The sequence below is a fragment of the Malurus melanocephalus genome, unplaced genomic scaffold (genome assembly GCF_030028575.1).
Source record: "Malurus melanocephalus ecotype Western Australia unplaced genomic scaffold, MMel_1.1 scaffold_80, whole genome shotgun sequence".
Taxonomy (NCBI): Eukaryota; Metazoa; Chordata; class Aves; order Passeriformes; family Maluridae; genus Malurus; species Malurus melanocephalus.
In genome coordinates this window covers 507,338-520,412 of record NW_026623312.1, presented here as the reverse complement: position 1 = coordinate 520,412, position 13,075 = coordinate 507,338, and the positions used below count along the sequence as shown (strand labels likewise).

At 39.6% G+C, this 13,075-nt stretch overlaps 1 protein-coding gene across 3 annotated transcripts in view; it reads right to left on the bottom strand.

Moving 5' to 3' along the window:
* Window positions 1–13,075, bottom strand: part of EPB41L4A (erythrocyte membrane protein band 4.1 like 4A) — a 116,302-nt gene that overhangs the window by 62,778 nt on the left and 40,449 nt on the right. For all 3 annotated transcript variants that reach the window (XM_057367508.1, XM_057367507.1, XM_057367506.1), the window contains exon 2: window positions 6,200–6,304. In XM_057367508.1, the coding sequence (XP_057223491.1) occupies window positions 6,200–6,304 (105 nt within the window). The remainder of the gene's footprint in view (window positions 1–6,199; window positions 6,305–13,075) is intronic.

Here is a 13,075-nt window from a genome sequence, read left to right as displayed (position 1 = left end):
TTTGTTGGGTGTAGTTACACTTCCAAGCTGTTAGGAAAAAAAAAAAAAAAAAAAAAAAAAAAAAAAAAAAAAAAAAAAAAAAAAAAAAAAAAAAATCAGTGTCTTATTAATCCTCTGCACTTGCACAGCAGTTGCTGACAACAAACCCCAGAGCTGTGAATGCCAAAGCAGCTCCGACATGCCGCCTTCGCTCTTTTCATCTCCTGGCAGCCACCGTGACACTCCCCAGAGCCTCCCCACCTGTATCACCACTGCTGTAGAGAGATGGGGACCCAGCACCCACCCACTGAACCGCAGGGGATGTATTTTGTGCATCTAAAAGGAGTGTTTAACATTTATGGCGGAGTGTTTAGCATTTATGGCATTTATGGAAGAAATGGGAAAGAAACAATCATTTTCAATAGTCCTAACCAATGCAAATTTCCTATTTCTAATTTATTATTTCTTCCTTACAATCACATGCAGTATCACCTTAATAATTATTTTATTTACTAAGACTCATTTAAAAGTAACAATGTTATTAAAGAAAATAACTGTCTTTTTAAATTTTAGGTAGGAATTTCATTTTTTTAAAAAAGGGCATTTTTAAAGTACAGCACAAATAATAAATGTTCTCTTCTTCCCTTGTACTTCTACAAATCTGGCTCCTATACAAGCTGGACACGTAAGCAGCATCTATCCAAGCTCCATGCAGTGTTTCAGATTTAGCCCTTTTAAGTGCCAGCAAACATTTTACCACAAACCTGTAATCCTAATACTTTTTTGTATCTGCATAGGGTTAAACTTGGGTCAAATTCCATTAACCTGCTTGAAACAAAATATTAACTTGGTTGAAATGTTTGCTGTGGTAACAATCAATGAAGTGTCCAGTGTAGAAAAATCTATCAGCTTCAAACTAAATGTTGGACTGTCTTAATTAGATCCTTACGAAGTTGTACCCATCATGCCACACGTGTCAGATTTTGTTCACATTTACAATCAGAAAAAACACAAATTAGAAGAGAAAATGCATAATTTTTCAATTATAATCTGAAATTACTGAGATTTTCATGCAACCTAAGACAACACTAACAATTGGAATCACCGTGTCAGTGACACTGCAAATGTTCAGTGCAAAGAACCTCAACCTGCTGAATTCAATGTCCCTACTACATAAGAACAAATTTTCAGGCAATTCCTACATATAAATATGTATTTAATGTTTCTGTCTTCACCATTAGAATACATATATATAATACATATATATATATATGATTATATATATAATCATATCATCACTGTACTGATCCAGCTGCACAGAAGTTTATTCTTGCTACCTGTAACTCACCTGACCATCGCCTTTGTCTCTGTTCTTTCAACCTATTAATATTCTTCTAAAATCTCTTGTTTCCACTCAACACTGTCAGTCTCCATGTCATTTCACTGGCTGTGCCATCTATTTTAACACACACAGCAATTCTCTTTCTCCCTAGATAATTTAGTACACCATGCTTGGGGACAAATGTAAAATCCATAAAAGGAACTAAAATCCATTCACCAAAACACAAGCAAAGTACAATTCGACAGTTTTTCTGAGATCTTTTTTTCTGAGAACACAATATGCTCAACATTGTATGATATTAAATCTCTGTATTGCCATGGGCTTCCTCCCTATCTGCTATTTATGGCATTTATGGAAGAAATGGGAAAGAAACAATCATTTTCAATAGTCCTAACCAATGCAAATCTCCTATTTCTAATTTATTATTTCTCAGGTTTGTACTCAGGTTTGTGTGCTCAAACAGAGCTCCCTCATAGCAGGGGACAAAAAACACACCAACACTGCAGGGTGGAGTCATGGTGTAGTATCAGTGAGTATCTTGACCTGTCTTTCTGTATTTGTATTTCTCCTCTTAGAGCCCTAAGTATGTTGTACCTTCTGATTATAATAGCTCAGATTAGCACTGTCGGATAAGAAAAGAAGAATATTTGCATCACAGCCGGCTGTACAATTTTTTTGTATATAGCATGAGTCTTTTGGGATTTGACAAGGGAATGCCCTTGGGCTTCAGAAGTGTCCCTTCCCACATCAAATTCTGCTCAGCTTTTCCCGACACATCATGTGTTAAAATTGCTATTTCCATTCTGCCTTTTGTGGGCCTCAAGAAAATACTGGCCTCCTTCCAGAACAATGCCTATCTTGACTACCCTACAGACCCTAGAAGGAGCCATAAAGGCAGTAAAAGCCATAAAAGCAAAGGGATGATGTGGAGAACACCTAGGAGCAGCAGTGAGAGTGGCAGGAGAGCCCTCCCAGCACCAGCTCACCCAGTACCTGGAGAAGTCTGAGTTACTGTTTTCCCCATTTCTTAAAACCATGAGAGACTGTAAGAGAAGGAGTGGGGCCAGCAGGTCCAGGGAGGGCATCCTGCCCCTCTGCTCAGCCCAAGAGAGGCCCCATCTGGAAAACTTTGTCCAGTTCTGGGCTTCCTAGTGAGCCTTAGACAAGGAGCTGCTGGAGAGGTCCTTGAGCAAAGGATAACAGAAATGGTGAGGGATCTGGGACATCTCTCTTATGAGGAGAGGTGGGAGCTGGGCCTGGTTAGGATGGGGGAGAGACCCAGAGGGGATCTCATCAATACAAATAAATATTTACAAGCTGGGTGCCGGAAGGATGGTGCCAGACTTTCTTTTGTGACAGGACAAAGAGCAAAGGCCATAAACTAAAGCACAAGAAGATCTGTCTCAACATCCTTTTCCATGAGGGTGGCAGAGCACTGGAACAGTTGCCCAGGGAGKGYGCAGAGGCTGCCCCTCAGGAGACATCCCAAACCCCCGCTGGATGTGTTCCAGTGTCATCTGCTCCAGGTGATTCTGCCTTAGCAGAGGTCGGACTGGGTGATCCCCACCTGTCCCTTCCAAACCAATCAATTCAGTGATTCTGTGACACTGGACAGAGTTTCCTAAGCCACCCTCAGCTTCTGCTACGCATGTTCTGGTGATCGCGTCTCACCTGAAAATACTAGATGGAACATGAAGTCCTGGCAGGTAAGAACAAACAAATGTCCCCTTCAGCAAGACCCAGCTGACTATCCACACTGAGAATCATGGGGACTAYATCTGGTGTCAGCTCAGACTAATTTGGGTGCCAGCAGTCTCTGTAGCAACGCAGAAGGCTCAGGCAAAGGGCAGATGATGAAGCACATGAAGCAATTCAGCAGCCTCAAGGAAAATTTGTATTTCCTTTAAAGAATTTGCACCACAAATAAAGGTACTCTAGTACCCATGTAAAAGAAGCACTATGGAATTTGTCAAGAAAGGCACTAAGAGGTTCAATTATATTACTGACAATTCACAACATTAGCTGAAACCCATCTGCTCACTGGGGTGTGGTTTTCTATCACAGAAGTTTTAATTCTTTATTAAATGCTGTATTTTAATTATTAGAAGATACATTTTGTTGCTCCTTTGGAATCCTGTCTCGTTCAGAGCACTAAATAGATACAGCTCATGGTATTCTGGCAGCAACTTGTAATCTTCCAGAGCTTGATTTTTCCAACTGAACATTGTCCTTTTAGTGTGTAGAGTTTGGGGAAACCTGGAACATCATTAAAGTGAAATTTGTGTAACATGACCAAACCTTAGAGATGACCACCCGAGAGATAGGGTCATCCAATTTATGCTTTATCCTACTGTTCGTGGTCCTGCCAGCACCACTGGGGTTCAGTAAATCTGTTTGCTGCACCCATCCCTTCTCACAGGATAATTAGTGTGTTTCCTGTTCAGGAGGAGACCATTTTAATACATTTAACACATCCATATATGCCACACAGCACAGTGAAACCTTGTTCACTCATTAGAGCCCTACTGGTTGTACCAAAATAATTATGATACCACCCACATAAGAGGCAGCTCACCAACACAGAGCTTAAAAGACCACCTGGAAGTGCTGAGGCACGCAGAAGTAATGGGGAAAATAACTAAACAAGCCCTTTCAAACCCTTAATAAGAAAAATGTTTCTTTTGTGACTGGTTTGTGTTCTTTAAAATAGGTAGTTTTGTCTACCCGCTTTATTCATCATACAGTGAAATACATAATGTGACAAAAGAACCTGACCGCACAAATAACAAATTTTTCCCCACCACAAGCAATGTTTTAATAGGTAGCCCAACCCCCAAACTCTTTTCTCCCTCTGTGACTAAATCAGGACCATGATTTTAAAACTAGTTAGCAAGGTAACCTTTTTCTTCTTCCCTTAGGAAATCTGCTGTGGTCAATCCAAAATTCAAATCTAGGCTCCTTGCCAGCCATTACAGGCCTAATTCCCACAACAGCCCAGAGAGTTTTAGCCATAGTCAGCATCAAATTAAATATATGTTTACAGCTAAAGCACAAAGTGTTGTTTGTTGTGTGAAAACTTGCCATTATATTGTTCATTCTTAGGAGTTTACAAGATTTCACAAAYAATAGCAAGCCAGTGACATAAACCCATACAACATAAAACACATAAAATTATACACAGTAGAACTTTTTGACTCATTTAAGAACTTTATCAATTAAAGAGCATCAACTTTTCATTATCCTTACATAGACAATAAAAGGAAGAGACTTTTTYACAATATTTGGGTGCAAAATAGCCSAGATGTAAAGGCAGCAGCACACACTTGGCCACTCACTGTGGCAGCATCTGCAGGGCAGGTGCTCTCCATAGGGGGCACAGAATTGAGATCCTGTATCCACAGGACTTGCCCGGGGTTGGTGCAAGAGCAGGGGAATGACAGAAGGGGCATAAACACCTTCCTAATCCGTGGGAAAATCAAGAATCACAGTGGGTCCCTGACCTTGGGCTGGCCAGAGGATGAAGACTAAAGCCAACATTAAATTTACACCACTGGAGTACCACATGAGAGAAAGAGAACAAAAGGATGTGCCCTAAAATGTTCTTTTAYGTATCCCTTTCACAATAGAGATGCAATCCTCTCTTATATGCATAACATCACCTACACCACTAAATACACCCTGTGTATGCCTCTGGAAATATTCCCAGGAACAGCCATTCCTATTTAATTTGCAGCCACAGGAAAAAGGAAAGCACTTTTAAGAGCAAAAAAAAAATACCTACCTGCTCTTCATTCACACCTCAAATTTTTCAGGAAATCAAAAACACATATTTTTMACAATCTAGAGCACAGCTGAATCTGACTTTCATCTTCATGGAATGAAACTTGGTTAGAAAGTTATTAAGGAACTGAATTCATGAATGCCTGGACTAGAGAAATTCAGATATGAGTGGGGCAGTCGGTGGGTCGCAGTAGCAACCAGTAAGCTGCTTAACACTGCTCTGAATTCAGTCTTTACATGATCAACTTCTGGTTAACAGAAAAAATTGGCAAATATTTAGCCAATTCAATAAATTATCAATTCAACAGGTTATTACTATATTTAGATGAAACAGGACTGTCATCACAAAACATTGGTTTCAAAAGCATATCAGCTTGACTTAATTTAAGGCCAGGCATTATTCCCTTCAATATTTTAAAGTAAAGTGAAGACCACACTGTGAATACAGCACTGCTTCCTCTTGCTGAGCATGCCCTGCTCCTCACCTCTGCCTGCAGCAATCCTGCACAACCCTTTGGAGCGCTGCTCCAAGCCACTGCCTGCCTTGGCTAAAACATCCCAGCCTGGCTTCCATCCCCCTTTGTCTCTTTAGGAATGTCATCTCCCAGTGGAAAAAGAGAGAGAGCTCAGGCTCAGGGACATGGAGATGGTTCAGGCAGAGTGAAAATGGCATTGCCCAGCACACCCTGAAACAGGATTTCAGTCAGTGTTGCAAGCACAGCAGGCTGTGATGCACCCAGGGACGCTGTTCCCAGGCACTGCAGGGCCAAGCGAGGCTGAGCAGCACAGAGCACCAAGCACTGGCTTGAGGACAGCATTAAAGAGAAAAAAAAAATCAATCCTACTTCCATTAAATAGTTTTTTACCATTTGTACTTACTTCATTTAGCTTTCAACAACATTTAGCATGTGGTTCTGTTCCTATCTAAGATGTTAATGGCTATTATTGCAAACAAACAAAARAAACTGTGACTGGAAACCTGAGCCAGGAAACAGTGAAAGTTAGGGAAAGTATGACAATCTCAGGCTTCACAGGCAAACAGCACAACAGGGTGAATTTTATACATGGCAAATCCAATCTACCGTGTCTCTTACTCACCGTTTGATGACTTCGGTCACAGTAGCGCAGTCCAAAGTAATCTATTTCCACCAGGTTTAAGTGACGAAATACGTAGCCCAGGACAACCGACCCCTTCGTTGACTTCTGTGGGAAAGAATTTACAGAGCCTATTCACAAAGATGCTCTGCCTTTGTCAGCTATGTGCAGTGGCATTCATGCATTCAATTAGCTTTGTCTGGGTAAAAAAAAAAAAAAAAAAAAAAAAAAAAAGGCAGTTCCCAGTGCCTTTAACAAAAATTTCAGCAATACGGATGAAAATATTTTACATGTTCAAACAGCAATTTTCTAAAATACTATTAGGTATCTGGCAAGTTAGTAGTTACACGATACCAAATGAAAAACAAATAAACAAGCAAACAAACAAAAAAATCACAGTTCTGGTGAACATAGCATTTTTAAAATCAAACTCCCCCTACCAGTACAGACCTGTCACTCAAACTCTAACAATAGAGATCAGGAGGCAAAAYTGCCCTTAAGACCCGAATTATACATCATTAGCTTCTCTGTTACTAATCTGTGTGAAGAAGGTTAGGTTTTATTCGTTTTCTTGCAAAATATTTTTGATAGGGGGAGCAGTCCAACAGCCTGAATTGAAATAATCCCATTGTTTCCTTGAATAGCACTTCRTTAAATGCCTACGACAGTATTTGCAAACAATGCTGGGGACAATATTGCAAACAACACTGTACTGTTGAGAATGCTCTATAAAAAACTCACTTCCACCTGAATGCCTCATATTTGTCGGTTCGCCTGGCAGACAACAACAAACAGACAAGGAAGATGGAGAATAATTACACAGAATGATCCCCCCTAAGAGCCTTTGACTACTACAGTCCTAAATTCCACAAGAAAATATGGACATAACTCATCATTAGGTTTTGCTAAGCTGCTTCATATTTTATAGGCTACTAGATTGTAATAAAATCATCAGAGAAAAAAGAAACAGAAAGTGGAAGCTGTGAGATCTTGTTTGTGCTGTTTCACTTTCTAGCCTGTGAACAAGTAATTTCAAAATTCGAAAGGCAAATAATACTGATTTAAAATCAAACTCACCCTTCCAGTACAGACCTGTCCTGTAAAATTTAAAATTTTAAAAATCATTTTATTTAACTTTGCTGGTGAAGTACCAATCACATCACAACAGTGAAGATCTAGGGGKTTTTTTTCAGCAAATGCATTTGGTCAGAATTCGTATCTAATCTCACAAGCAGGGACAMTACAACAATTTTAGGTCGCCACTCACACATTAAGCAAGCAATAACAACATAAACATCTCTGATAGGCTGGAAATTTCATATCCATGCTATTAATCAGATTTACTATGTATTTGCTAAAAAACAGGATGTGAACTGGAAAGGTTCTCTTTGTCTAAACCCATCATACTGGTTGTTTACATCAAGCAACTGCAATTACACATCTCCTCAGTGTGAACAGTGAGATTTCATGATCAGCCAAAAAACAGGGCGTAATCAAAAAACATGACTAAGGTAAGCAGAGATTCACTATATTTCAATTCATCAAGTTGGATAAAGCAGAGCAATAYAAGGATTTTGCCATCAGATTCATCAAAAAGAAACTGAACAGAACAAGGCAAGACAAGCTGTAGAGTGACTATCAAGAGCACTACAGCAAAAAAAAAAAACCAGAACAAAACCAAGCACACCTTAAAAATACTAAAGATACAGGTTTGATTACTAGGCAGCAGGGATTTAAGACCGAAGCAGTAATTGTCCTTGCTCGTTTTATTTTCGAATATGTTGCTCAAAAGAAGAGGAGGAGGCATCCCATTCATGACTGTTATCTCGTCATTCATATGTTGGACTTGATGATCCTGATGGCAGGTTCTGTGACAYTGATTCCAACTGGCATGTTATATGACTTGTCTCATATAAGGCAAATTCCCTTGACCATTGTAACTGTTTYCATTAGCATCTAAACAGCACACAGCCTCTTGGGAATCTAGGACTGGAGAGACATCTCTAGGACCAGACACAAAATCATATATCATTGTTTACATATCTCAAAATGAACAAGCAGCTCTGACTCCAAATAACCCACGCAGGTCAATGATGGCAACACTTCCAGCTGGACACAAAACATCAGGAGAACATTTCAGACAATAGGATCTCCACCAGCAGCCACTCAGAGTCAATGGCTTTTGACATGGCAGCCACAGTGAGGTCAACAAACTCTTGCAGAAGTTATAAAGAGGGTTGCCTGCTCCACAGCTATGCCCCACCAAACCTTGCTCAGTTTCTGTGATTGTGTCAAGCTCAAATGTGTTTGCTTTCAATGAGCTCTCCACTCTTTGCCTGACCAGTAACATTATTCACAGAATCAGCTGGTTTTATTAACAGCACTGAGAAATATTGATTGAGMCACAAAGATGAAGCCGTCAGTTTCCCATTCAGGCATCTTACAATAATAGTACATAATCCTGGGAGCTTAAGCCTTGCAGGAGTTTAACTCACATGACTCTGCACCAGTTTAGAACATAGTTACCCTTCTTGGCTGGAAGTCTTCTGCTTCATTCAGCTGAGGACTGCACAAAAAGAGTTTTTGGGACAGCTTTCCTCCCATGGGCACCAAAGCTGGTGTGTTATCCCCAAGAAACATGCATATTTCAGGCTTGGTTTGGTTGAAATTAAAGCGTCCTTTCTTTCCTTTCAGAGATAAAAGGCTTTTTAACTGCTTTTTGCTTTTGCTGCTAGGCAGAGAGAAAACATAAATGCCTGTTAATTTACTCTCTCTTGAAGCAGCTCACTTAACACTTCAGGAATTGCGAGTCCTGCAGAAACAGGTGGTCTGGCAGTGAGGAAAGGCTGAGCAAAACCATCCAGCTGACAGCAGCTGGGGGCTCACCACCTCTGAAGCAGCAAGATGTRGAGCGCTTTGCTTACCCTCAGCCAAAACAGACCAAGTGTTGTAGCCTCCACAGCCCTCTTTGCCAATCCCCTTCACATCTTTCAGCAAAGCCTGCATGAGCACAAAGAAGTGCTTTGCAAGGGAGCAGCCAGGACATGAGCCAGGACCTATCCTCACACCCTTCTAACCTCCTTAATATTCCCAGCACTGAGAATATTCCTGCCTTCCTTAACATTCCCAGCACTGAGAAGCACTGTCCAGGTAAAACACTGACCCCTTGGCAAAACCACAGCAGCCTCATTTTCAATTGAGGTTCTCCCTTTAAGCCACATGATTTCAGGTTTTCATGCAAGTAATTTGCATCTTCAAATTGAGTCAAGAAATCAGTTTTGCTGATGAATCCCTTCGTGGCTGCTGTTCAGACCTGAAACACATTTTTGCCACATTTGTACAAAGTTTTGCAAACAAAGAGAAACTTATTTCCCCTGATAAAATTGCAGCAAAATTCAGCAAAGCTAAAAAACCAAACTATCAAAGACTTTAACAGGATTACATTCCCATTATATGGCATTGCAAACATTACATAACCTCCCCTTGCAYTAAGCTCAGACTTGCAAAAGGATTGCATTCTTAGGGGTAAACCCAAGTAAATATCATCAGCAATGCTTTCAAGAGAGAACAAAGAATTGTTTCAATGAGTCATAACGTCTTGCTTTACAAGGTGTTAGCACTGTGGCTTCATAAACCAGAAAGGCAGGTTTCTACTGACTAAAGAAAATGACAGACAGAACATTCAGGAGAAGGCTGATTTAATTGTAGTTTTCTCCATCAAATACAAATTATTCTTTCAAAAGCAGTACATACAGTACGTGTTTTATCATATTCATATTACTCTATRTTTAGACACCAGAAAATAAAATCTTTCACACTGCTCACTGCTTTTTAGCTCCAGTAAGGTTTTTTTCCTTGCTGGCTATTTTTTAATTTCCTCTCTTGTGTTGTACAGAGCAGTGGAGTAATGCAGTGGGCAATTCAGAACTATAACCGATGTTAACTGAATTTAAAGAGAAAATCTCTGCTCCAGTAGGATGCTAGTTCCTCTCTTGAGGGAGAATGGGTATAGCTAGTGAATCCTCTTGTTATGGTAATAGAGTAATGCATTGTCTCTTTTAGTTCAAGCAGACATCATCAAGCTTTTCTCCTGACAGTAATTCAATCCACATACTCTATTTCTTACAACCTCATAAAAGCTGAGGAAGACACAGAAGAATTCATGAGCCTTATGCTCAAAAAAGGGCTTCAAGCTTAGGTTGAACACAACCTTTTGTGATGCCTTCCCCATCAAAGAGTCCCATGGGATGCAGCATCCTCAGAGACCAAACTGCAGTATTTGYCCCAGGTAAAGGTCACTGAGGAGAAATTGAAATTATGCACAAAGGCGGCACACAATCCTGCAAGTGAGGGTGAGCAGATACAGAGCAGAAATAGGTGTCTCCAAAGAGCATTTTCTCACTTTCCTTTTTGGCCTATTCTTCCCCATTACCTCAAGCTCAGAAAAGACTAGACACCACTGCACTTTCTCATCACCTTCCCCTGACTAAAGCAGCAAGGCATGAAGCCCTGAAATGAAAGTTCTTGGTTTTTAACAATGCAGACTAAGGATCCCTTTTCCCCAAGGCAGTCGACCACCCAGGCCTCAATTTGCATACCACATGTTCAAGCAGAGAAAAGTCTTTTAATTAAAAATGCTAAACATTTACAAATATTCACGTAGACAAAACAGCTTAACCTTAATTTCCAGAAAGCATGTTCAAAGAGAGAAGAATTTACATCAGTGTTATTTTATACATGCACGGCATTCCCCAATACAGTCATGTAACAGAAGTAAATACTTTTAGGAACTGAGAATTTAACAGATGCAAATGAAATACTACAGGCTGCCCTAAGTATACATCTTTAAAATGAACCATCCAAAATGTACTAATCCATTCCTGCATCTCCATTTGTGTTTCACTGGTACCAGACACAACCCGTTTTCAGAGGTTTTTGTCTAAGAACTCCTCAGATTTGTGGACACATGCACAGACCTTCCTATCAATGTTCCCAAGAACCAGACACGGTATCTGACCTGTCTGGATATAACAGATGACACTGAATGCTAAGTGGTGTAYATTAAGATACATGTGGAATAGTTTTGCTTTCACTGGTGGTCAATCCATGGCATTCCAGTCAGAAAATGCTATTCTAGAAAAACTATCTGGAGGTGCACTGTAYTTTTCTGGCTTTGCAATTATTGTACCTGTCACAAATTTATCAACTCAGGGACAAACTCCTTAAAAGAGGAATAAATCCTTACATTTCTGGAGCATGGACTCCAGCCAGTCAAACCTCTCCCCTTGTGATGGGAGATGCATCCAACTGGCTGGAGTGCATTTGAGGCATTGTCACAGACAGATGTAAACTGATTAACTTGACTCTGAAACAGAGAAGGAAAAAAGTTTAAGTTAAATTGTTTGGCTTATGGGAAATTACTTCAGTTCTCTGGGGTCCTTTTTCAGGAGAAGATATAAGCAAGTATATTTGTATTTACATGGTGTAGCAATGCAATTTGTACCAGCACACAAATTAAAAGAAATGCTCTAAGCAGAAATCAAAGACCAATGAAGACAACAAAGGGCAAGTGGAGCAAAAAAAGCAGTAATGGGAAGAGAACTGTAGTTTGGTAAATGTAATTAAATACTTACTAATGTTTTAAAATTGATCTCTCCTCTGCAATGAATAGTATTTTAGAAAATGACAGCAACTAACTTGGTGTAGAGGATTTCTAGCCATATAAATTTTATTTTGAAATCTACTCACTAATCTATTCCTTAATATTAACATTATCCAGTTCATTAGCATCTGCATTCACCATGTGACAGATGAGTTAAGGTACCAGCAATAATGCATTTTAAGTATTCACAGAAGAGAGCTCTCCTGGAGAGTTGAATACCAATGAACATTGGCATCATTCTCATGTACTCTGAATAATTCTACACCTAAGAAAGGAACTATGACAATAGTAACGAAATTTCAAATACAGCATACAACCATGCATTGGCAATGTTAAAGATGTAGGTTACTATGATTTTTCTACTTTTTGAAAATTCTCTTCACAAACAGCTGTGTGACMCGGTGCACCTTCTTGTCAGGAGAGGGCCCTTTAGTCTGGGAAGCAGCTCCATGGTAGAGCACCTGGTGGAAGTGTTACCCTGGCAGAGAAAGGATGCTGTACTTACTTTTGGCACATTTATTCCAAATTAAGTAAGCATCCCCTGTTTTCTAGGTACTTTTCATGAAACGGTTTCTGCAATTTTTTTCCAGTTATTGAAGTCTTTCTTGAAAGCTTTCTCATATAAATTTGTTGCAATTTTAGAAGTCTATTTTTGCTGTTGCTTATTTTGGCATTCTTGATTTCTGTTTTGTCCCTTTTTCAGTTCCTTTGCTTTATTTATTTTTTCCATTCCTCCTCTTTGACAGATTTTGTGATTTCTGCCTGTGTGCCAAAGGGAGGCAATTTAAGTACCAAAGCCTCAATTCTAACACCCCTATCTTTTCCTGTGGTCATCCATTTAAACACCCCTTTTAAATTAGGTGTTGCATGCATTTTCATGGAGCATATTAAGCTCATTATGCATAGCAGTTTTAGAGCACAGGGACTTAAAATTTAAATATGTCACTTGCTTTCCTTAACTACTTTAAGCACAAGACTGACAAGGGAGAGTGTCAGTAAAGAATTGAGCACTAAAAGGCTTTCTAAAAGAGAAAATGTTAAAAATTAAAAACTAGACACTCACTCTGTTAAACTGCTCAGAGATTTTACTATTTCTTCAGCTGTTAAACAAAGAAGTAATAAAGTTACAGTCCTGCTATAAGATGCTGGTTCAAACCATCAGCTGGTAGAATGGTGAGAAGATTTTTGTGTTAAGATTGTTTGGGAAATTTTTAGAG